Source organism: Sinohyriopsis cumingii, chromosome 5, assembly GCF_028554795.1.
Source record: "Sinohyriopsis cumingii isolate HCF-2022 chromosome 5, ASM2855479v2, whole genome shotgun sequence".
Taxonomy (NCBI): Eukaryota; Metazoa; Mollusca; class Bivalvia; order Unionida; family Unionidae; genus Sinohyriopsis; species Sinohyriopsis cumingii.
This window is the reverse complement of record NC_142965.1, coordinates 151,331,304-151,359,063: the sequence shown is the minus strand read 5'-3', so window position 1 is coordinate 151,359,063 and position 27,760 is coordinate 151,331,304. Positions and strand designations below refer to the sequence as shown.

At 33.8% G+C, this 27,760-nt stretch overlaps 1 protein-coding gene across 2 annotated transcripts; it reads right to left on the bottom strand.

Annotated features, from left to right (window-relative positions):
- Positions 1-1,949: 1,949 nt before the first annotated feature.
- LOC149800466 (uncharacterized) lies at positions 1,950-23,158 on the bottom strand. Of its 2 annotated transcripts, none has more exons than XM_089960093.1 (18): positions 22,912-23,158; positions 22,167-22,314; positions 20,611-20,710; positions 19,963-20,060; positions 18,901-19,021; positions 17,946-18,015; positions 17,272-17,475; positions 16,357-16,492; positions 15,857-15,970; positions 13,144-13,284; positions 12,597-12,722; positions 11,425-11,595; positions 10,369-10,494; positions 8,629-8,826; positions 7,212-7,388; positions 6,412-6,648; positions 5,553-5,676; positions 1,950-3,231 (listed from the first exon to the last, which is right to left on the bottom strand). In XM_089960093.1, the coding sequence occupies exons 1-18, from the start codon at positions 22,945-22,947 to the stop codon at positions 3,216-3,218; spliced, it is 2,343 nt and encodes a 780-aa protein (XP_089816219.1). In that variant the 5' UTR covers positions 22,948-23,158; the 3' UTR covers positions 1,950-3,215. The 2 variants fall into 2 exon arrangements, with proteins under 2 accessions (XP_089816219.1, XP_089816220.1); XM_089960094.1 differs by having other exon boundaries at positions 19,963-20,057.
- Positions 23,159-27,760: the final 4,602 nt, after the last annotated feature.

The window sequence follows — 27,760 nt, the reverse complement described above, 5'->3', positions numbered from 1 at the left end:
GTAGTAATATTTTCTCAATTCATGACGAAAATAGCCACAAACAGACTGCTGCAATATTAACCAATTAGCAATATTCCAAAGCATCAATACCGATGTATGGTTAGCCACAAATGATTTGCGAGTGTATAATGATAGTGACCATTTTAACTAAGCTAGACACTCAGTTCTCTCCTTCGAAAAGTTGTCCATTGAGTAAACTCACAATGTATAGAAAATGAACGTAGCCAAAATGAACAAATATATCCCATGCTGCGGTTAACAACACGTACTGAACTTGGCTTAAATGAAATGATCCGGTTATTGCTTTTATGGAAACTCGTTCTCTCTTGTTTACTCTGCACGTATGTGCTATGTTTTCTTTGAGGCATGTAACTAATTGTTTATTATTGTTGCTTTTGTTCAGTTTAATTCTCAGTCTTGACCTCATCTGTATTCTGGATAATCCATGTTCTCCTCGTCAAAGTATACATAACCTTTGTTTTCCTCTTGACTGTGTGTGCTTGTTTGCGTCCGTGTACGTATGTGTATTGCATTGTCCCATGGGGAAAACATTTTTTCATGAAATTAAGCGAAAACCTCGATTTCTTTCCTCACCGTTTTAAATCGTCTATCATTATATAATGTATACTGTTTGTGCGGGCTTTCATTTTATTTATTTTGAACTTCAGAATCGTGTGCGTTATAAAACCTATACATTCTCTACACTGTTATGACTAATACAAGAAAGTCTTCTTCCCAAGCCAGCTTTTATAAATTGTATTTCTTTGTTAATGTTTTAAGGACAAGTAAAAACATTAAATAAAATTTAAACTTAAAAGAAATATAATATAATATTATTTTACCGAGTATATAGTTTTTTGATTCGTGAAATGTATAGATTCTGAGAGTCAATGCTTTCAGAGATGTTAAAAACTAATGACGTCTCAATCAGTTTTAAGAGACATTATAGTGGTTTTCTTTGAAAGAAAACAAGAGATACCAGTGAAGATCTGAAGAGGTTATATGTAGATATTTTGCAATGAAAACAAGAAGTCGAAATGTGTCAACATATTTGGACACAAGGACGAATACGGCGCCCAATTCCCGACTCGAACGAGAAGAACGCGTTAATATTCGATTCGAATTCTTATAAACAACCGATTTTAATGTTTAATGTAATTTCCATGAAGTTATGTCGAGCGTGCTCTTATTTCTGATATCTTTGCCTGCAGCCCGTCTTCCACAAAAATAAGGCATCCGTGAAAAATTAACAAAAACAATGTTTATCATTCTACAATTAAACGATGAAATAATGTTACACAGATACCAGCAGAAGATAAGAAATGTCGCAAATACGTTGCATAATCTGCAGCAATAAATAATTATAACAACACGTCAAGTAAACAGAATAAAAAAGACAATTACGTTTCTTTTTTCCAGAGAAGAAATGGACACTTAATTCCATTAATAACGATACATTGTAAAAGGTCCAACACAACGTCATCTGATGTTTGTGGGAACGTAATTATTAGTAGCTCTACCTAAAATACACTTCAACTTATATTAATGTAATTAAATAAATGTTTCCTTTAAATTTAAATGAATGAAATACATGTTTGTTTAAATTTCAATATATTAAATACATGCTGGGTATACATTTAAATTAGTTTAATACATTTTTCATTTAATTTTTAATGTAATTAAATACATGTCTGTTTAAATTTGAATTAATTAAATGCGAGTTTGGTTTAAATTTAAATGAATTAAATACTTGTTTGGTTTCAGTTTAAAGCACAATAATAATACTGAGTTGTTGCAATTATTTTCTTGTCTCTTAATTATTTTCAGGATTTTCTTGTCACGTGCGTAGTCATAGTGATTCAGTTTTTGGTTTTATCACTGAAATATTCTCTTTAAACATTGGCTTGGCACAACGTTAATTTGGAAACAGAAAACAATAACGTAAAGGATCCAAGGCGAAATATATGTTCTTTATTCACCAATAAATAAAATATTTTTTAAGAAATATAAAAAACACAAATATGAAAAAATGTTGTTTTTTTTCTAGTAAAAAAAAAATGTATTGCTAAACACATATTTTGGCGATTTCTTTGATTTTGTATATTCGAAAATAATTCATCTCACCTTGATCCAAAAACATACATTTGCATATTTTCGGTTATTTATCCACTGGTTTAAAACATTTCCTCACGGGATGGACAATGCGGGATAGATCAAAAGAGTTATCCTGCATGTCGCACGAGAGAACTAATAGAAAAGAATCCACGGTGATTCAGTAGGTGGCATGCCTGACTCAAGACGGAAGAAAGTTGGTCGAATCCCACCATCGGATCAAGCCAAGTTGCCTACCGTGTAGTGCCGTTTATTAGGAAAGCACTTCAATCCATATTTTAGCAACTAAATAACCCATCTGTTTTGCAGTGAAGTAAGACACCGAAATGCCAATCTTTCCCCACTCATAATCATTTCCAATCCCCGTCTACCAAACACAAAGATATGCATCGGTAGTATTGAGATGTAACACCAATTTTTAAAACACTTCCATCCCTCTATGGTTTCAAATTTATGTCCTCGGTGGTATTCATGATACAGACATTTATGCGGATACACACAACTCCACAAATGAACAAACAGAAGAACAAAATGCACGGCGAAATCATGTCAAAAAAGATACAACCTTAATGATTAGAACAAAACAATCGCATATCTACCAGAACTAAGGATACAACAAAGTCCTGAGTATTGGATGTACCTCGTTTTTGTTCATTTTTAAGTGTCTGAGAATGATTAAAGTAACTAATTACTGATAAACATAATTATATACCTAAAGTATAATTAGGAACGAAACAATTTAATTGAGATAAGTATTGTTTCATTCATATGAGTTAAAATAATGAATAAAGATGTAATAAATATTTAAAAGATGCTAAAACTCACAAAATAATACGTCAGAAAAAGAAGGAAAATATAATTTGCCGCTCATTGGAATAGTTGCTAGATAATGAGATGGCGATTACAGATAACACTAAAAATGTGGCCACGATTCATCTAAAGATGAAACAAAATGCTTAAGGTCTTGCTTCTAATTAACGCAAGGTTTTCCTAATATACTGTCTGACTTTTGTTTCAACATACTGGGCACACGTCATTTGATTCGCAGCAAGTATTCGTGTAGAATGGATTCTGACTAAACTGGTCTCGTTTCAAACACTGTATTATCGTAGTAGCAGTCTGAAATGCAAGGAAAAAAAAGACAGGTGTTACTTCAAAATGGTCTAAATAAAATAAACCATGAAATTGATACTCTAATGATTTGAGTCCATGTTAATGTACAGTTGACTGCTGTCCAGATAAAGGTCGACATTATGTGAACGATTTAAAACTCAAATGCAGTAAGTGTGCTGACGATATATAATAGCTAATCTAAGAAATGAAGTTACAACAGTTACTGAGTAATATATTGATTCACGTATATCACGTAGACTAATATATTCAATTACAAAAATCTTAATCTCATTACGATGATTATATTGCACTACAGTCCGTTGCTAACCAAAAGGCTATGCCGGGTAGGTTTGATTAAATAGAATTTGTTGTAGGGTTTTTTAAAAGACAATAGATATAGAGAAAATTTCACAAATTTAATTCAAACATTACATTGTGTCGAGTAACAAAGCCACGAGTAACGGTACGCAGAGCTTCGACTTCAAGAACAAAATACGTTTCTGAATCTATTTAAGATATAGTACTCAAAACTCATGTATTATTTTATTACAGATGTGAAGGTTGCAAAATTCATGGATACTTTTATTACAGATGTGAAGGTTGCAAAACTCGTATTATTTTATTACAGATGTGAAGGCTGCAAAACTCATTTCCATTAAATGTTCGCATTATTTCGGTGTCGATGTAGTTAACACAACAACCAAGCAAACCGTATTACTGCATATAATTGTTCCTCAAATATTGTAATTCTTTACATGGACACGTTTACTACGAGAATTGGTACTGCAAATATTACTGGAGTAGAGCATCAATATATGGTCTTATCTGACAGCATTCCGTCGTGTCTGACAGTGTTCAGTCGTATCTGACAGTGTTCCGTCGTATATGACAGTGATCAGTCGAATCTAACAGCCTTTAGACAATAAGATCTTAAACTAACGGTTATAATAAGTGTTCTAGTTTTTATTTTTATTTTGCTGTTTCTTCGTCCAAATCTGAGTTACGTAGCCTTGAGAATCGGTGGTCTCGCTCGGTGACAGACGCTAACACCACACTATGACAGTGATTTTATTTCAGTATTTCAGTTTGCAATCAGCAGTATCACATGCCTGATTTATCAAAACTTTACAAACTAAGGGAAGGGTATAACCACTTTCAATAAGCACAGACGTCAACCGGATGACCATACGAAAAAATCTTATTGCCGAGTTAAAAGCACATGGTTGTCTCGACAAACAAATGTTTTAAAATAATTCACATTTGAGAAAATCTATTGATTTAAAATTTCAAACTTTACCGCAACTTTAAAATCGTTGTGTTATTGTTTGAATTTTTATCACATTCCAACACGGAAACTTTCCCCTACTGACAATGTTGGCACATGTAACGTGTTTAATGTTCTTAAGGTGTATAAAGAAACAGAGAGAGAGAGAGAGAAGAAGAAGAAGAAGAATAAGAAAAAGTTGAAAACGATAAAGAAGAAAGTAAACACGAAAAATTACTCAGATATTGAAAATATATATTATCTAAGGGAATACATATTTTCTAAGTAGAAAATGAAAGTGATTACAAATGTGATATCGCCACTGTGGAGGTGCCGCTTTTAAATTGTTCTCACGCTGATATATTTGATACTGATTCTATTATTAAACATTGAGTTAAAGCTCTGTAGGGTTACCATAGCAACTCAACAATAACCTGTCATGGCATAAAATTAGTCCATTATAATTATTTTGCAGTATCGATATATGAGAGCGTGCATACAATGCACTTCTACCTAACATTATTCATAAAGGCAATACCTACGCTATTAAAATGTTGAATGATTTTACCAAAGTATTAATAATTGTATGGAGCATCTGTCTGACTATCATCCAGCAAAACATGAATCAGTCAACACTCGTCATAAATAGACTATATCATCACCGAGGATACGTAGACTAAATTACCATCCAACGCAAATAGACTAAATCATTCTTACATATTGTCTCACGTTTGTATGGTACTATTGAAGCAAAGAAAGAAATGAAGAATGGTATTCTCATTTGATTAATATGCAGAAACGTTTTCATGCTTCATATACGAACATGCGTGCACTTAAAGCATTGTTGACTATACTTTATCTAGAAGGATGCTTTATCATGTACATTTCTGATGATTAAATGTTTAGTGCTTTGCTTTGATTTTTGACGCAAACATTTCCATCCTAAAACTTAATCAAAATGTTTTTACCTAATCCAAAGAAAAGATAACTGTTTAAAAGAATAAGATTCCAAATAATAATAAAATAATAACAAATAATAATAAAATAGAGAAGAAAGTCTTACCCCTGACGCTGAACACAGAGATTGCATGTTTTTGGACACAATCGTACTGCTTGATCTCTGTTATTATCACAGAAACCATATCTAGCCCAGGTTACACAGGTATCCTTCTCGTCTCTACAACCACCTAAATAGTATAGATAATTGACTCATGGTTTGTTCACCTCCATGGAAACAATTTTTAAGAAATATTAAAATGACTTCAAAAGAACAAAACAAAGACTAAGCATGGATTAGAAGACATGTATTATTAACGTATCAGCTTGTTCAGTTTATAGTTCTCAAAGAGGTAATGCTTTATGTAATACAAATCTTAGCCGTCGCCACCCATGCCATAATATGTACAGATCCACATACACACCCATGCCCAAAACAACACAGATATTCAAACAAAATCATGCCCAAATAAACACAGCTACGCATACACACACACGGCCAAACACAATAACACACTTATACATTTGCAACAGTCACTCTTAGCCGTGCCACCTATGCCAAATACACACATATACGCACTCAGACCCATACCCAAATACTAAGATAAACTTACACACTTGTAACAGTCACACTTAGCCGTAGCTACGCATACCCAAACAGACACAAATGTGCAAACGCACTCATGCCTAAGCACGGAAACAAATTAACACACTTGTAAATACAGAATGAACCGCTGCCATCCACGCCGTGATAAATACAGATCCGCATACACGACCATGCCAAATCACACAGATATACTTAAATACCCGAGCCCAAACACATTGATACACTTACACATCCAATCCCAAACATACAGATACGTTTTCGCTCCCATTCCCGAACTCACCGATACAAATGCATTGCTATGACACTCATCATATCTTACCAGTTGGATCGTCAGCAGGTGCTTCCTCATTCACTTTACTTATCAGTGGTTTTTCATTCGTTGTCTTCACTATGGTATTAGCGAATCGTACATTGCTTGATGTCGACAGACCTTGATCAGAACAATTGCCACACGATTTAGCACAATTTATTGTCACATACTGATTCGTCTTGCAGTACCCTGATTTTGCCCATGCGTCACAAGACCTGCTATCGCTGAGCAGATTTTTACATTCACCTGTTGTGGAATCAAATTTAGAACACGTTAAGCAAGAAATACACGCACACAGAATAAAATGGATGACTAGAAATTACATTAATTAGTTACAATGTTCTCCTGGCATAGGAAAATGCAGTAAATTCAGTGACTAACAAATCTAATTTAAATTCATATTCAATATTAGTATATATTAAAGACTTTCAAACGAATGAAATACACGTTTCTGATGTTGTCGCTACGCAGCACACACACACAAAATGTCAAGCGTGAGCATTGAGTCAACGACAGTGGCTTGGTTAAGTATTTAGCTGAAACAAAGTAATTTACATATTCTTTTATTGAACTCTATCATAGGCGAAATGATGTTGAATTTCTCCAGGATATACATGTACCTGTATAATAAAAACCAACTCATCTCTGTGTTTATTTGAACAGATAATGCCAATATATAATGGATGTCGGTTTTATCTAAATACCAATCAAACTAACTACCTATATTTATATATCTCTATCTATCAATGCATCTCTTTATCTACTTCTGCCTATTTTGGATTTTGAAAATATTGAAACATAATATTCACCAATTGATTTTTGTGTTGTTAGTTTGGTGATTGGACGGGGTGTTGTCGTTTCTGTCCCGGAACATCTGTCACATGACCTTGCACAATTCTGAATCATCCAGGTATTCGCATTACACTGTCCGGCCTTCGCCCAAGTGTCACATAGTTTGTTGTCCTGATACTTGTTTGTACAAACAGCTGTAAATCAACACATAAAAGTGACCATTATTGTATACAGCATTATGTACATAAGGGAATTAGTTTGATTCTTAACAATGGGTACATCCTGTTGCTGAAGCATTCATCCCCATTTTTACCATTTGCACCATACTTAAAAAAGTATCTAATAGGATATAAACGGTCCATGTTAATCTAACGTCTTGATGCTTCATAGTTAGATAATTAATGAGAAGTTTCTTCCATTTAATCAATGCATCATATTTCACGTTACATTGAAGCATAATAAAATGAATCATTTTGACCTATGATTAGTTTCGTGTCTTCATGTTATGTTAATGTAGATTGTCCAAAAAGCCGTAACTATTGTTTACAACGTTCGCTAGGGAAATCACATATGCCTTCGTCTAATTTGGAGGGAATATGAAACCCCAGAAGTAACTGTTCAGCAGTTTGGAATAGGCAAATGTTTAACGTTTGCACGTTTCTGAACCAGCTATGGAGCCAACAAGTTACGTTTAGGCGTATAAGATAGGATATAGGTGGAAATTTATTAGTAGTAAAAGTCAAAAATAGGATATAAACGGTCCATGTTAATATAACGTCTTGATGCTTCCAATTTAGGTAACTAATGACAAGTTTAGTCCATTTAATCAATGCAACAAATTTCAAATTACATTGAAGAATTATGAAATAAATTAGTTTCATATAAGATTAGTTTCGTGTCGTCATATTTTTTTAATGTTGATTGTCCCAAAAATCATAACTATTTTTGCAACATTTGCGAGGGAAATCACATATTTGTATGAGACTTAATCTGGTTTGGAATGAATAGGATACTCAAGAGGCAACTGTTCGGCAGTTATGAATAGGAAAATGTTTAACGTTTGCACGTTTCTAAACCACCTATCGAGCCAACAAGTAACGCTTGGGCGTATAAGAACCAGCTGTCGAACCAACAATTTACGTTGGGCGTATCTGAAGCAGATGTCCAGTGACATTTTGTATAGTAGCAAATGTATTTCCATCAAAGTGAGAAACAGCAACAAGTAAACAGAAGGAAACAAACGTGTGCTCGTAGTGTATAGTCTTCAAATTTGCTATAATAAATTATTAATTGTATGACAATGTACCTCCTTATGAGACTTATTTTATTCTCAAGGTCGAGTGGGACTTTACGATCTCGGAGATGGAGACTACGAGGAAGACTATATACTTGCCATGAATTTGATTTATTCAAACGTTTTCTCATTAAACTTACTTTGTGTACTGTTCCTGGTTGTTGATGGCAATGCTGTTGTAGATGCTGAACTTTTCGTTGTTGAAGTGTTAGTGGTATTGTTGTTACATTGCCCACAGCTCTTCCTGCAGTTCACCAGCATCCAACCAGGGTTTTTATCACATTCCCGACTTGCGGCCCAGATATCACATTCAAAGTCATCGTATAAATTGATGCAACCTATTTAAAGAATGTAGTATTTTCATTAAAAAATCGAGATGTTGGACAACGTGTGCATTTTGGTGGAATGTTAATCAAGTTTTAATAATGCAAGGTGCCAATATAGGAAGATCCCACAATTAATGAAATCAACTCCACGAAGCAGACAAAAAGGGACCCTAGCTTGATCATAAATGAAATCTAGTATAACCACGATTGATTATAGCAGGTTAATATTTCAAAACAAGTTGGCGATAGACATTGACAGTGGAAGCCGAAGGATCCATTTGTAATAATAATAATAATAATAAGTAAATAAAAATATTAACGAAATTAATTAAATAGAATAAAATTATAATACTAATGACAAATAAAATTACAAAATTATTATAATATAATGACTATAAATAATTTAAAATTAAATTTAGATTCTAATTTTAAATTTTTATGATTTAATCAATAGTAAATTAAAATTAAAATAAATATACAATAAGTATGATATAGTAAACAATTATATAATTCAGGGGCTTCTTAAGACAAGACAGACTTGTCGTCAAAGACTAATTTCCAAAACTAAGCATTGACGTTAGTAACGGTTAATATCGCATGTTACACAGAAGTTGTTATTCTCAAATAGGTGGAAATTTATTAGTAGTAAAAGTCAAACAATAAACGTGGTGTTGTAGAAGTCGTATTTTACTATCAAGGTAAAAGTGCAGAATTAATGACCTTCCCATTCGTTTTCTTCTTAAACAGCAGATCTCAAAATTTAACAACATATGTCGTGGTAAACTGATGCTATTCTATTCGTATATAGACATTTCGGTTACAACACACAATACAATTTAGCACATGTATTTTCACTCAAGACACGTGGTTTTATTTTATTGATTGCAGTGACTGCCAATAATGAACAAAAACTACAAGGCACATGAAGTTTTTGACTGCAATGAAACTTGAAGTCTTTGAAATCAACTGAGTACATATTTTCTATCCAAGTTGTTGTTGTTGGTGTTATAGGGTTTAAAGCCATTTTTCATCACAATATATGATATACATGTCGGTCTCTATAAATGTTGGAGGATGTGGGATGAAAACCCCAGAAAGAACCACCGACCAACGAGAAGATACTGACAATCTTTCTCACGTACCCTCACTGGCCGAGACCGAGACTCGAACTTACGCAGATGTGTGATGGTACTATCAAAATACCCACTTGGAAGAAGTTGATGAAGACGGAAAACTTTAACGCTTGGGTAATAATTGCATACTCGTCAGCTTCTGAATAATTGTCTTTCATGTATTCGTATGCACAAGGACTGTTATACGGATCTTAAACGCAGAAAACTACAATCTAATCAATAATGGGCGGATAAAGGATTATTCCAAAAGGGCTTCTAGTGACTGGTCAAATGGTCTGGGTTTTTGAAACTATAAGTATACTAGTTTAACTGGAAAATCAAAACCGGGGGGATGGGGGCAAGTTAGAACCAGTCGAAATGTAAAAATATAGTGCCAGCACAATGGCATCAAGCCCGATTATGCATTCTAGTAATTTCCTACCGGATAAAGAACATTTTCCACAAGCTCTTTGGCAATTTGGTACCATCCACGTTGGATTCTTGTCACATTCCCCTGCCCGAGCCCAGCTCTGACACTGAAATGCGTCGTGCTTGTCTGTACAGTTTCCTGAAAAGCGGAAGGTTTATTTAAAACCCGGTGTAATATGTTATGCAACACTCAGAAAATAGGCCACGTTTTGTATATCTTATATTTTTCTTATTAAGTTGTATAACAGTAATACTAAATATGATTACTTCTTTGTGATGCATGTTTTAGTTTTAATCTTTTTCTTGTGTCTTTACTCAAATTTATTTTAACCACAACTCTGGTGGGAAAAAAATCAAGAGAAGCGATATTTTCTTACAATAATGGAGGCATTATTTTAAAATCTCCATATTATAATGTATTTTTTATTATTGTTAGAAAAATTAACTTTGACACTTCTCTCGTCTTTCCATTCCTGATAGCATCATTCTTTCATACTTCTTTTTTAAAGGTAACTGATTGAAACTTTTCCCGGAAGTCGGAGGAATGTATGTATGTATGTATGTATGTATGTGTGTCTGTATGGATGTATGTATGCACAACGGCATATTGATACGATAATGACTCTAGAGTGCCAATAAAAAATAGCGTTCTAAATACAGAGCCAGGAAATAGGTGGTATAGTGTCATTGTTCAGCTTTTGGAAAAATGAATATTCGTACTTTTGTCAGTAGTTTCTCGAAATAGTTATTTCATTCCAACTTAAATATTCGTTTCCGATAGCTAGCACTAATATTATGTTCACTTTAAAATAATATAAGGTTGTCTTTCAATACGTCTGATCCAACATGAACATTATTCACTATAAAGATGATACAAGTTTATGTATTACATTGTTTAAATCATTTTCACTAAACAAGATTACTTCCTGAAAATAGTATCATATCAAATTATCCATCGTGACGTAAGTTTAAAACGATGACTTCGACACTTTTTACTGCACATATTGTTTCTACAATTTATTAATTATAATCCAAACAGAATGATATTATTGTTTCGTAATTAACACACCAATATCCGGAGCGGGAGTTGTGGCTGGCTCTTGTGTGGGTATTGGTTTGTCACATGCACGGCACGACTTCTGACAATTTGGAATCATCCACAGAGGATTAGCCTCGCATTCACCTTCGACAGCCCAACGGTCACACTCGATGGAATTACTGTGTTTGTTTTGGCATCCAGCTGGAAAAGTAATTTCAAAATCAGTTACCCTGTCACAATGGCAAACAACACAGACTTCAACGTATTTACCAAAAGGCCAACCAATCGACAAAGTGAAACAAGTTCATTATCGGAAAAGTGGCGAAACGCAAGCTTGTTCCAGGGAGTGAAATCATTTGGTTTGCTCAGACCTTATCCTCACTCGTGTATTAAAATTATAAAGTCATTACTTCCTGAAGATTTTAAATATATTTTTAAAAAAATAAGAAATAAATACTTAATACTTATTGCTATTCTTGACTCAAATTTCTTTAAAGGAAAATAATAACTTTTACACAATGGTAAAAGTGTTTATATGTTAATATTATACACACTATGTGTGTAGCATAACCAATTAGGGACCATGACTATGTGTGAAGCATAACCAATTCGGAAAAATTAAACTATGTGTGTCGCATAACCAATTAGGGACAATGAAAGTCCGAAGGTTATTTCTGAGATTTGAAGCAACGTTTAAAATAATAAATTTAAGAATAAATTCCCTCCTAATTATGTGATCATTATTGTCTTCTGTATGGGTCCAAACGCTGATAATTGTCCTCAGCACGGTGTTTGTATATTAAAGGAACAAAAATGAATTCTGTTTCTTCAAATTACAATTTCGTCTTTTTTTCTACAATATTAAGCTGATTTTGTCTTTGAAATAGAAAAGCCCTATTTGCGAGAACATAAACGTTGATAGCGGGGAAATTGTATATAATTACTATTAAGCATATGTTCCGTAATACGGATTTATAAGTTACCTCCATTGAAGAAATGTTCTCACGCCCTTTAGATGCAGTCATACAGACACTTTCAAAGGGTAAATAGTTTGAAACACTACTGTGTATCTGGCCACATCAAAGTAAGTAACAACAAATACAACACAAGGTGATGTAAAACAAAGAAATGTCATGCTAGATGTATAAAATGATTAGCTGTAATTACCCTTGCTCAGTGTGAGAGTATATTGAGACACTTACTTCCAGTGCTACTGTTTGTACATGTCCCACAGCAGTAGTTACTCATCCATTCTGTATTGGTCAGGCAATCACCACGAGTTGCCCACTTCAGACATTTGTCACTGGGATACATTTTAGCACATGTCCCTATAAAAGTATTTAAGTTTGTACTCTAAGCATATAATCATTTTACTAACAACGGTTAATATTACCTTTCAACAAAAAATGTAAACATTGTAATTTAACAGTTTATTTGCGAAGAAAAGATAAGACCGGTTTTACACACTAACTACTAAACTGATATTTTAGAAATAATTACAATAAATAAAACGCAGCAAATATGAATGCAAACTTCATATTGAGAAATTACACACTGTTTCTTTCATGCTAAAAATCATAAAATCGAATACTTTTATATAGCATCGAGTAATACGATTTGTGTCACGTGTGAGATGTGATGTCACCATGAATGTGCATTATGATTTATATACTATGAAATGCATTCAAGCTTTTTAAGCAACAGGATGACGAATGTTTATAAATATAGATTCCTTCAGAACGTCTTTACCTGGCTTTCTCTTGAGAATACAAGGACCACAGGCCTTGGCACATGATTTGGTCATGAAGGAGGGGTTTGACTCACATTGGCCGTGTTGCGCCCACACAAAGCATTTCCAGCTATCGCCATACGTGTTTACACCACATGTACCTATAATACAGAACATAAGTCTACAAATAACAGGTAAACACGCATTGAATTGAAGACACGTTATGATAAAGAAGTTAATATGGTAGTATGGGTATATTTTCTCATAGTTGTGTTTCGTGATAATGAACTTTGTTGGGTAGTTGATTGCGAATATTTTGACAAAGATACTAACATTCTATGGTGCAAAGTAGTGCCAGCCCATCTTAATCCATTCTAAAGTACATATTAGTGTCTATCCATCTTAATTCACTCTAAAGTGCAAAGTAGTGTCTAGCCACCGTCCACCATTCTAAAGTGCAAAGTAGTGTATATCCATCTTAATCCACTCTAAAGTGCAAATAGTGTATATCCATCTTAATCCACTCTAAAGTGCAAAGTAGTATCTATCCACCTTCCACCATTCTAAAGTGCAAAGTAGTGTATATCCATCTTACACCATTGCAAAGTACAAAGTAGTATCGGCCAGTCTTAAAACATTCCGCAGTGCAAAGAATTACTTGTGCATATTACAACATTCTACAGTGCAAAATAGTACCTGTCCATCTTGCAATGTTCCACTGCGCAAAGTAGTGCCTACCCATAATACAACATTTCACAGTGCAAAGTAGTTCCTGATCTATCGTTTAGATATTCATCGAGGAAAGGGAAGATTTAATTTCATCTTACCGTATAAATAATACATATACTCTTAAGTGGAAACTACGAATTTCGGACTTTGCCCTTCTGACTATTGTATCCTAAAGGGACAGTATTGCCTTTAGATGGTCAGCAATAAAAGCAACCTAAACTGCCTTGCACCTCTGACGTCGGTTTCTGCAATTTTTATTCATTCTGTCACTAAACAATAATTCCCAATACAATTCCTATGATGTCAGTTTTCTCATTTTCTCTTTGTTCCGTTATTTTATCAGAAAATATTAACCCCCTAGAACTTGCCACATATTAAGTAGCTTTTCTGTTTCCTTAATTTTCTCAATAAACTAAATCCATGTGCCTTTCTAATCAAGGTATACATTTATGTATTGCAACGTCATTAATGATAACGGATTTTAAAATGTTGTGCGCGTTTAGCTTCAAATGAAAATGGATATTTTTACAACGTTATGGGTGTGCGCAATCATGTCATATCGATCTCCTAGCAATGGTAATTATATACTAAAGTAATGGAGTGGCTATCTCCTAGTAAGGGTAATTATATACTAAAGTAATGGAATGACCATCTCCTAGTAAGGGTCATTCATACTACAGTATTGGAATAAGTACCGTGTCTCTCAACGTCCATAGGATAATAGCTGAATGACTATTTCGACATCAGTGCTGTTGGTACAAGCTGAAGACTATGAACGTACATTATTCAGTAGGATGGTATTAAATAAGGTCTAATAAATTTTCATCAACATATACCCTGCACGGCCGATTTACGGCTGATTGTAAGTCACTAAAGATTTCAAATAGCATGTATACATTCCGTTGATTTTATCAGTTGCTTTCAAAAGGAATGTTACTTCTATTATTTCAATAGTTTAATATTTTCCATAGTCTTTTGTGTAGGAGATCGGGGAAGTCACAATTACGTCACTTTATTCTTCTGATTCCTTCAAAACCATTTCTTGATATTTCTGTATCGTGGATTCATCTTCGTATTGTCCTCTCTCTCTCTCTCTCTCTCTCTCTCTCTCTCTCTCTCTCTATATATATATATATATATATATATATATATATATATATATATATATATATATATATATATATATATATATATATATATATATCTGAGTGTGTGCGTCTGTCTTCTCTTCAAAATACTGCTCCCAAAAAAGTGGAATCTTTATACAAAGGTATGTAGGATGTATGTATACATGGATAGATGGATAGGGTTTAACGACACAGCAGTACGATCCTGGATATTTAGTGCGGAATACGTTTAGATATCCAAAACGGATATACAGAGACATAGACAAATAAGATAAAATTCTTTAAGAGTTATGTAGAATTTTGTCTACATATTTCATCTAAAACGTTTCAGACCTTATAGATGAGAACAACATTACGGGAGACAACCCATCTCAAAAATGTTCCCACTACTAACCGCCTCATACGACATGGAAGTCGAGTGCAACGGGCATATTTCACACCCTCTAGTATGGAGGGGGATACATCTTACGATATGGAAGACGAGTGAAACAGGCACAAACTACACCCTCTAGTATGCAGGGGGATACATTCTAACGAAATAGTAGCAGGATGCAAATGCCATAATCTACTTCACCCCCTAATATTTGGGGGGGGGTGGGGGTGGGGAGAGGGTACATTATTACGACATACTAGAAGGGTGCAAATGACATTATACTTCGCCCCTAATACCCAGGGAGATACACAGAGGTTTTAAAAACTCTTAAGCATGTTGAACAAAAGAATAGGAACTCAGTCTGCTGATACTTGGACTTTTATATTTTCCTTCTTGTGTCGGAAACCCATCTTATTTACCAATTCCCTTCAAACAGTAGGTTCAGTTCTTTGTATTTAAAGTCATACCGTATCATATATATATGTATTACTTATTATTTACTACCTGAAGGTTGTATTCCTCCCCCGATCTGACAGTCCTGAGAGCCATCTTTGCAAACACAGCGGCAGTTTTCATCAATGTAGCCACCCGAACACTGAATGCTTGGATTACACTTTGCTGGAAAAAAGAGGTAACAAAATTACTTTTAATTACTTGCACTTACTTATATTCACGTATTTTGAACTTCGAATGCTAGTACCACATCACATAAAATATAGGGACAAGTTTATGGATTAAAGAAATATCATTTTTAAATGTATTTTGTTTTCATTTTACAAACCTATTTTGTATTCAATTTGTTTCAAGCATCTTACTTACAACCTGGACGGTATACCGTTACATTTTAAATGTTTGAAATAAAGTCGTTAATTTTTTAAGTAAAACGTATGCCAATATTTAATGTGATCATTGTATTTTAAATCAAAATCATCAGCTGAGTAAAGTTGAAATTAGTCAATCGCATTATATTTCAAATTCTATAATCAGAAAAATTCAGTACTTACCGGGACATTTGTACATTTTGTTTACGATTTCTACATCTGTGAATGACAGCTCTTTCATGTACACTTCTCCTATGCTAGCCTCTTTCTCTGGGTACTTAACACGTATTGTTTTCAACCCTCCACCCTTGGAGAATGCCTGAATGGATGATATAATGAAAATACATTCTACTCGTCTGTGATCTGATACAGGCAAAAGGTGTATGTCCCATATTAGAATCAGTCTCACATGAACACGGTATTGATAAAGAGAGAAAGAAAAAAGAAAGGAAAAGAATATGTCGATCATCTGTCCGCCATTTTACTTCCATTCTTTATACATCGATAAATTATGTTGGCCCCCTATGTCTAGTATGTATTTCTGTCAAGATCACGTCATCCGTGATGTTATCTTGGTCTGAAGAACTTTGGCTGACAAATGACGAGTATGTTCCGAGTGAGATCACCGACAAAAGACGTACCCATGAAACAAGCAGACGGTTACACTAGAGATCAGAGACAATGCTGTAACATGTGTATCTGTATGAAACGTTTACACACACACACACACACATTGACACACACACACACACACACACACACCAACCAACCAACATAGTATAATCATCGTAAGACGTAAATTAGAGTTCATATATTAATCATAGATGCACTAGACCAGACCAAACGAAGTCTTGAACAAATCTGGTTACCTTCTTTAAATATTCTAATGTATTTACCAAGCTCCTCGATATGCTACCATATCTCCTTTCTTTAAACCTGTAGTGTGTGTGTGTGTGTGTGTGTGTGTGTGTGTGTGTGTGTGAATGCGTTTGTGTTTGTATGCATGTTCGTGTACCTATTTCCACACATATATACATTATACAGAGAATACAAGATCTACGAGAGTTGGTTGAGAATATTAAGAAAATAACCACTTACGGTGACACCGTAATGCATTACAGAAGAGTATTCGTAGGGGACATTCATCTGGTCAACGGCCTGTGATGTGTACTTGGTGAACTGGTCCAACAGATCGGGCTGCACGTTGTCCGTAAGGATCTCAACATAATCGTCTCTGTTCGGCAGCTGGTGTTCGTGCACGAGACCAATCGCATGCCCAATCTCGTGTAAGTACAATCCTGTCTGTATAATAAAGATATATATTAAATATTATAATGGTTTTTTTTTTCCTTTAACCTAATAATCACTTTCCAATCTGCACAGACTTAACAATTCATTTCATAACGATTTTTAGACTTTACGTTAAAATTTATTTCAAGCAGTTTTGTATAATAATCGACTCCTGCATTCCTCACCTTTCATGCATGTATATTGATATTGAAAACACAGGATAGTATATCAGATATAGCAAAATCAAGGCTGCCATTTTGGAAATATTTAGATCAATACAAATTTATCTCTCATGATATTTTAACTTGAGTCCACTTGAAGGGCTCATGGTCCTATAAATGTGCAGTGTAAATTATCTGGACATCCGACTTGTCAGATTGGGACCATCCTGCAGCAGCAAACAAAACCAACATGAACAAAGTATTGCTGTCCAGTGTGTGTGAGTTTATACGTGTGTTAAAAACCTAATAACTGGTACTTACATATCTACACCCAGCTAAGGATAAGGAAACCACCTGCTGTCCACCGACCATTCCCAACTGTGAGTAGCAGCTGGAAAGAATAGGAAACGAGTATTAAGTAGCTGTATTTTCCTGGAAGGCAGAAATATACTGGATATTGCAAACACCCAAAAATGTACTTTTTATTGTGTTACGTGTTTAGGCTCTTACAAAACGTAACTAGAAGAAACAAAAGCGAAGAAAACAAGCTTTGTAAAATTTAACAAATAATTTAGTTCCTTAGAAAAACAAGATACAAATGAGAAAACGAAAATACGTTTCTACAAATCAAATCCAAAAATAATCCAAGGATTAAAAATAGAAGTCATTGTAATAAATAGTCCTAAATGAAACTGAGTTCGAGTCCCGATGAAATCCAAAATGGAAGGCGACGACATATGCTGTGGTCAGCGTCGCACGGAAGTGTCAACATTTTTTTTGTTGAATTACTGAAAATAACATTCCAGTTTGAATTATGTATAACTTTGATAACTGTCTTTGTCCAGGAAAGAATTTAGAACACAAGTATTTCAAGGGAAAAATAATCTCTTGGAATCCAAATAATGTGATTAAAAATAAAATAATTAGCCTTATATATATATATATATATATATATATATATATATATATATATATATATATATATATATATATATATACAAAGAGAGAGAATACAATACACAATCGAGTGATTAATTAGAACTTCTAAACTGTCTAGGACCAGTCTAGATCATACGTTTTCAAAAGAGGAAATAAAAGGTATGAAATATCTGAATTTAAAAATCTCTCCGAATATTAATATATGCCTGTAATCACGTCCAATCGAATGAGTTTAATAGCAAATGCTCAAATATTCTTTCTGATTATACAGCAATTCCGAGTTGCCAGATTCAAAAACTGGAGAGATTTCATTGTGTTTTCATCGTCATTGTCTTACCCTTCAGAGTTACGGAAAACGATAACATTGCTGTCAGAAGACGTGGCCTCCTTAAATCGTAGACACGTGTAACGCTCCCATTCTGTCATAGCTTGCCGAACCATGTACTGATCTCTCTGATCTATACAACATACAATGTGTACAGTGTACAAATGTGTAAGTGTCCCTTTGCTATTGAAATGGCATGTAGAGAATATTGTATGGATGTTAAATATATATCAAACATTATGACAGTAGTATAATCACTTTCAGTTAGTGGCAAAATTTGTTAAACAACAAGTGTGATATTTTTGTATATACAATGAGCATGGATGTGAAATTCTATTCTTGATATAGCATTGACGATACTTTAACTTCTATCAGATATTGTTATGTAACGTTTGCACGTGCTATTTTTAAACATAAACGGAAACTATGCGATTTCGTCTTATATCCACTATAACGTGGACTTCAGTTGGCCTTTTACTGATGTTTGGGCTTGAGATGTCTTATATCTGTTCCTAAAGTTGTCCGATTTCCGTTACTTTATGTGCCTCAAAGGTCTTATTTCCCTTATTATCTATCCATCTATTGTTTATTTCCGTTAGTCTTCGTTGTCTTAAATCCGCTACTCTGTGTTGTCTAAGTGTATTATTACCATTACTCTCTTATGGTAATTTGACTAATTTCCGTCAATGTGTGGGTCTCAGTAGATTTTTTTTCTCCCTTCAGTGGTTTTTTTTTTGTTCGGGGGGTGGGGGTGGGTCATTCTCTATTGATTGTGTAGAAACCGGTGACGATTGTTGCAAACATTAACGGAAATTAGACAACTTGTGCTAACACGCTTCGATAGTGTTTTTGCGTCATAAAGCACCCATCCCTAATCGAAAGAACACATACATTGGTATATGTAAGAAACAATCCGTACGAAATTGTTTGACACTTATTATTCCCCAACAATTATTTTGTCGAACAGAGTAGATTAAAAATGTTATTGCTAATTAGGAAACCTTTCAAGGAATATACCATTTCCCTGATTAGATCTATAACGCATGGTTCTTCTTTACATCAACGTTAACTTACTGAAATGTCCAGGGTAGAAACGATATGGAATTTCTCCGTTTGTCCAACGATAGATTGGATCGCGAATAGCTTTACGCTTACTTCGAATCAGTGTACTGCTGCAAGAAATTATATATATATATATATATATATATATATATATATATATATATATATATATATATATATATATATACAGATGGGTGTCAATAGATTATCTGACTTAAACATAACCTATATTTTAGATAACTATTGTTTATAAGTTTTCAAACACATTACAGCGTATTTTTCAAGTGGATAACTCATATAAATAAGCTGCCGGAGTTGATAATTATTTCATATTTATTCATGTCTGCAAGATTCACATAGACGTACATGCTAGATACATCTACTTCAATTTATGTCGCCGTACTTTACAGAAAATGTACAATATATTCAATACAAATCTGGTTTGATCTCTATTCATTATTCTCTTTTGCCATCTTTTTCAAGTAAGTTTGAAAGAAAATTCAACAAAACGAAGAAGCTGTAGCAGATGAAAATGAGGAGGAAGAAAGATGGTAGCGAGGATATGGAGGAAAACATTGTTAATTCCGTTTCTTGTCAGAGAATTGGCTTTTACTAACACGACATTGGAAAATTTGGACTTTCCCCCGACATTTAACATACCTGTTCGGTTGCTCATAAAGATTGTAGTATTGTTGTTTGGACAATAACATGTCCAGTTCCATAAGGATGCCACCATTTATAGTTTTTAAACTGAGGGCACCTAAAAAAACAAATTCAAAACATACAGATTGAATTGTTAAATTCCATACCGTTATATTCTCTCTCTCTCTCTCTGATACAATATAAATCTTTAAGAAAATTACTGGAAAATTTTCTTACTAAAGACCAGTAATTCCCATTCTATGTTGAAAGCTAATATATTCACTACACAAAATTTGGATATAATATAAATGATAATGTCGATTTTTATTCAAAGAAGTAAAAAATAAACCCTAGCCAATAAGACCACCCAAGTTTTGAGAAACTTAGATTATTTAGTTTAGATTCAAAGCCTTTATTGAATTGAAAAACATTTTACTGTTTGTGAGGTTCTTAACAAGGCATTTCGACTGTTTGTGAGGTTCGTAATATGCCTACAGTTAGTGAAGTTCGTACTAGAGTGTATCTACAGCTTATGAGTTCTTGATTCGCCATTTCTACAGTTTATGAATTTCTTAATACGACGTCTCTATAGACTGTATTGTTCTTAATATGCCATTTCTATAGTTTGTTTGGTTCTTAATACGCCATTTCTACAGTTTGTTTGGTTCTTAATACGCCATTTCTACAGTTTGTTTGGTTCTTAATACGCCATTTCTACAGTGTGTAGGTTCCTAATACAACATTTGAACAGGTTGTGAAGTTAATAATACAGTATTTATACCATCTTAATACGCAATTTCTATAGCTTGAGAGGTTCCTAATACACCATTTCTACAGCATGTGAGGCTCCTAATACACCATTTCTACAGCATGTGAGGCTCCTAATACACCATTTCTACAGCATGTGAGGCTCCTAATACACCATTTCTACAGCATGTGAGGCTCCAAATACACCATTTCTACAGCATGTGAAGCTCCTAATACACCATTTATACAGCATGTGAGGCTCCTAATACACCATTTCTACAGCATGTGAGGCTCCTAATACACCATTTATACAGCATGTGAGGTTTCTAATATACAATTTTGCATAAATCGTATGAGTTTCATCAGTATAAAAATCCTATTTAAGTCTTGACTTTGCATCAAATGATCATCAATACAGCCAATCATGTAGCTATGTACAAAATGTATATTAAATTTCTTATCTACGTAGCATAGCTTTTGTATATTTTCTGTTCAATGTTTATAACACTTTTCAAATGCATTTTCATGAAATAAAACTTTGTTTCGAAATTATTGTGTGTAAACTTGCGTAAAACTTAATACTGTTTCTATAATTTTTGTTTTTTGTTGTTGTGTTGTTGTTGTTGTTGTGCCTGATAATTACAGGAAAGTTATCGGGCTGTGATATTTCGGAGACACCTAATGTTGTAATAGATATAAAGGAGATATACACCATTTGACCGGATTGTAATAACACTTTAATCTGAGTTCTACCATATTTAACCTACTCTAGGATTGATTGTGATACAATTAAGTATAAAATTACAATGTATATGTTTGTTACCCACCTTTGAGGCCTCCCATAGCTTCCATAATGAGCTGATCCATGGTTTTGTTTGTCGGAGATTCTCGTCCAAACATGTTTGGAGGGGTAATGTCGTACTTCTGTAATTCCTCTGGTATTTTCTGTCCATTGCACCAATGCCATACAATAACCTAATAAGATACAAACAATCAACACTTATGACATAGAACAACCTAATAAGATATCAACAATCACTAACAATGCCATACAACAAACTTAAAAGATTTCAACAACCAACACCAATGCCATATAACATAGGAATACAATATCAACAATTAATACCAATGTCATAGAACAACGTAATAAGAAATGAACACTACTCTAGACACAATTATAAAACAATCATCAAGGAGGAAATATATCTGATAATGAATAAGTTATAATCTTCACATAGTTCTTGCATTCGCAGTACAAGAATAAAGAATCAAAGTTTATTTTTATTTGTAATGTCTCCATGACTAATAATAAGATGACTGAAATTAGATGTAGTCAAATGTAGTCTCACGTCAAATTTATTGACAAGAGACTTCACGTACACCGGATTGACAAAGTACCAGATAAATACTGTGGAATGATCAATTAACTCTGTGATGAGTTATTCTATTAGATTGTCAAAGTACAAGCAATTACCATGAAATTTATCTAACAACTAATGATTTTTCAGTTAGATTGTTAAAGTTCTGTTTGTAATATAATCATGACACATTAAAGTATGGCACAATACTTACACAGAAAAACAAAAATCCAGCAACACGTAAGTGCATGGTTGTTAGTCCTCTTCCAAAGTATAGATTGGTTCTCTTCTTCTCTTCTGTAATGTAATTTGTTTTTGTTTTGTTATGTGTCTCTTTGTTTATACACCAGTCCTCCTGTAACACTTGACAATTAGTGGTTTCGGCAGTTATCTCTTTTCCTTCTCTATTTAGAGTTCTGCAGCGATTTCGATTCTTGGTTCATTATTCCGTCTGTGCTATATCTCTGGCTTTATATACACAGAGAAACAGGATAGGTAACCACAGAAGCAATTCCGGTCCTATGACGTAATTGGATGCTATTGTTCTTTCTGATTCATGAGGATCCGCTTGGTGAACACTTGCTTGAATCCGGATAGTAATTCTGTTTGCAATCATGCAAAATATAATTAAACCTTTTTAAACGATATCTTACATAATGTCATGCCACATATTTATAGAAACGACGTATTGTGTTACAGTTAGGAAACTATTTCCGTTTTTCCTAGTTAGTCACATTTTGGGGGCCGTCATATAAGGGTGTATGAGGAACAAAATACCCAAGTCAATACGTGTGTATGTATGTATGTATGTATGTATGTATGTATGTATATATGTATGTATGTATATATGTATGGATGGATGGATGGATGGATGCATGCATAAATGGATGGATGGATGGATGAATGGATGGATGGACGGACGGATGGATGCATGCATGCATGCATTCATGTATCTATGTATGACAAGTTAACAAACTCATTATTGACGTGGGAAGCTGTAGTCATCTCTTCATTTGAGATTACAAAATATCAACATATTCGAATAACTTAAGTACTTTGTATACAAATGTCTTGTCATCACGTAGTGAAGAAAGATCACGCGTTATTTTATCATGGTTGCGAAGCGAATCCTACTAAATATGTTTTAATGCCAAATAGTTGGAAACTGCTGGAGATCTAAGTCGTTCAATTTTTCTTTCTTCTTTCCTTCATTTTGAACGTATCCTTATTCTTTGTATTCCTTTCTGTTATTTTGTATCTTTTAAAATATGGTGAGAAAAACATACATTCTGGTTACCATACAAAAAATTAGGTGTGTTCCACGTTTTAAAAGTTATTATATTCGTCGAATTGCACCGTAAGAAACACATATAAACATACGTACATACAAATACATACATACATACATACATACGTACAGCGTAAATATATGAACTGTTACATACATACGCGTAGGTCCTTGCATGTATATGTGCTTTTATGGGTACATACATAAGTATATTCAGAAGTGTATTCAAACATACATACATGCAAGCATACGTACGTACATAAATACACACGTACATAACATTGTAATGTATTGTGACATGCATAATACCCAAATTATATATATATATATATATATATATATATATATATATATAGTGAGAGAGAGAGAGACAAACAGACAGAGTGACACATAGAGAGAATATCTGATAGAGAAGTAGAGAAACATTCTTAATGTGCAAAAATAACTTCGTCTTTTTCACTAACAGATCAATAGGCGCATCATGTTTGTTGGGTGTTTGTTGAATGTTCTCTTTCTTTGCGTTTTTTCTTTTTTTCCCATGGAATGGCAGGCGATTCGAACAATTCAATTTAATGCACTTTTTAATTATATGGATGATACAAAAGTATAGCAGGTACCCGTACTAAATTAATGTCATGCATGAACATATTAAGAATCCTAGAAAAGTACTTTTAAAACTTTCTTATTAGTTCAGAAAAATAAGATGAAGCAGAGAAGTTTACATCATTTCATGAGACTCTGGAGTTCAATAACGGGGAGGTTATTACAGATACGTTTGTAGGTATACAAAACGTATTTAAAAAAATATAATAGCACTGGATTCAAAAACTGCTTGTAAAGTGTGTGTGTGTGTGTGTGTACCGTTTCGAACACTTTCCAAATAGGACGGTATTTTTTTTTCATTCGCATTTGAAGGTATATTTTGCCGTGATTTGAATAAAAACACTGATGTACTCTGGAAATAGAATTTGACACTTGATATCAAAGGACTAGGTTGAATATTGTCTAAAATTGGACCTAAGTGAGATTTTAATGATATTTTTACGAATACTGTATGGCTACTTCAAAACATCTTTATTTCTGCATGGTTATTAGACTTTCTGGTGTTTTAACGCAAAATGATGGAAAAAAAGACGGAATGAATGAGTGGGTAAACGCACAGAAACAGGCACTGACGGAGCTTTGAACAGATAATATAGCTGATCTGTGAATAATGAGATGTGATGTGATTTTGATTTTTAACTTTGTTTTAACAATTTTTAGTCATTTCGCTACGATGTCTGCAGTGTGGCAGTTTATAGTGATGTCTAGCACTGTGGCATCATGCCATAGACATGTAGCATGATGTCCCACCCAGTTACATTATTCTGACACCAGGCCGACCAGTCCTAACACTAACGTTTTAATGCTGAGCGGCTATCGAGGTAGATGCAAATACCATTTTTAAACGTCTTTGGTATGACTTAGCCGGGGTTCGAACTCGTTACTTCGCGCCTCCAAGCCGGTAGCACGAATTGGAGTGAAGTAATAGTTCTCATCAATTAACTATTTTTGTCCAATGCTTTATCTTTGTCTACTTAATGAAAGTTACTGCTAGGTAAATAATAAGTCCCTAAGGTTTTGCCAGTTTCAGTTTGAACCGTGATAGGCTTTGAGACTTATTATGTAGAGAGTATGTTGATTTATGGCTTTTGATGACTATGATCCGTGCCAGATTACCAAATAGGCAGAAAAGGCGTAAGCCTAGGGTCCCCGCGACATCATATCAAAATAATATTGATAAAACATATTAGGATATAATTTGCTAGGGTGGCTCCAAGATTTATACTGCCTAAGGGCCTCTACATGGTTTAATCGGGGACTGGCTATAATTTATATATATGTTGAGTTAGCCATATAATGGTTGGACGGAAGTACGGGTATACTTCCAAGTAATCACTACACTCTGTATGGATGTAATTATGCATATATAAGTATATTTTGATATTTTATTCTCATTACAAATTTTGTGAAATGGGGTTTCAAGCCTAGCAGCCAAAAATGGAAAACGCTAATTGTTAAACTTAAATCGCACTAACAGAAGAACGGACATCTTATATTATATAGATAGATTTGTTAAAATTAAGTCCTAGAAAGAAAAGTTCTTGGTTTTATTTTGTTTTCATACGTATTTCTAAAATAATGAGTCCAACTCTTGGCATAATCAGTTGAGTTGTCTACCTTTACTCCAAGGTCGAGTATTCTATGCGATTCAGTCAGATATATAGTTGTCATCCCTCCATGGACTACACTCGTCTCTATGTCTAATCATTCGAGCTACATATCTAGTTAACTGTCTTTAAATTCTCTCCCGAAAATTTTACAAAATATCTCTCTAAATCAAATATTGTCCAAAAGGTCGTATTTCTTTCTAAAATGCATTTTCAGTGTTACAATACCATTTCGTAACGTAATATCGTGGTCATTGTCACGTGCCTATGACGTAAGAAATGTGCCAGCATGAACTCATGTTGATAGTGTAAAGTGTTGAATAAAATTACATTAATAAATACGGTGTTAATTGTCGCTAAAGTGTAATATCTACCAATGAACGATGAGGGTACTACAATAATTTCAGATCAGAGGCCTTGACCTTGACAAAGTTAACAGTCAGGAAAATGAGTCGTATAACGAAATAGAAAATATTTTAAAATAGTTTGGAACTTAGCAAAAAAAAGATGCTTTATAAAATAACCAATCGTTACCAAAATTTACCTTTTCCAAATCAATTTGTAATGATTGTGTTGTCTTATTAAGATAAACTGCATTAAATAAATGAATACAAATATTCCCGTTGTAAAAGAAATTGACAGAAGAGGAACAATGTGCATGTCTATTTTATGGAATTAGTTTAATTTGCTGTGACCTCTCTCTCTTTCTCTCTCTCTCTCTCTCTCTCTCTCTCTCTTTACTGCAATGTCCAATGACGATGTTTTAATATTGTTAATTCGTGATCAAATGCACCCTTTTACCGAAATCAGATAGAAAAAATACCACGGTAATTAGATCCGTCTCACTGACTTTAATTGCTTCTGTGATATTGTTCCGGAACCGAGCAGTATCAGCGTTTGCTAAAGCCGGCCTTTGTTACGTATTTATCACCGTACCATACTCACACATATTTCCCTTCTCAAATCATCAATGAAATAAAGAACAATACAGTTTTATTAAAATCAGTACAAATGTATAAAATGTCCATGGCACTGTAATGAGTAAGTCAGCTTATATTACCATATATAATGTAGGGTTTTACGTGCAAACAAATTGTATGGTAAATCGTGTAAGCGGATTTTCGAGTGTAAATCAACTTTCTTTTAGATTTGGATTTAAGGATATACGTCCACAAACATCATTTCCATTGCATGAGTATATTGTATTGAAAAGACCATTACGATATCAAATTACAAGTCAGTTCATCCTCTTTCTTTCCGATACATATTACTGGCTACAAGTTATTTGGCAATTCTCTGGTCATTATCGAATTCTGCCGTTGATGCTGTAATTTCAAAATCTATATATGCTGCATATATCTTTATAAACTGCATATATCTTTATACACTGCATGTATCTTTATACACTGCATATATCTTTATACACTGTATGTATCTTTAAAGATACGAGCCATATATATGTATCACTGCATATATCTTTATACATTGCATATATCTTTTATATTGCATCTATATTTAAAGATACGATCCATACATCTGTATACACAGCGTATATATGTATACAA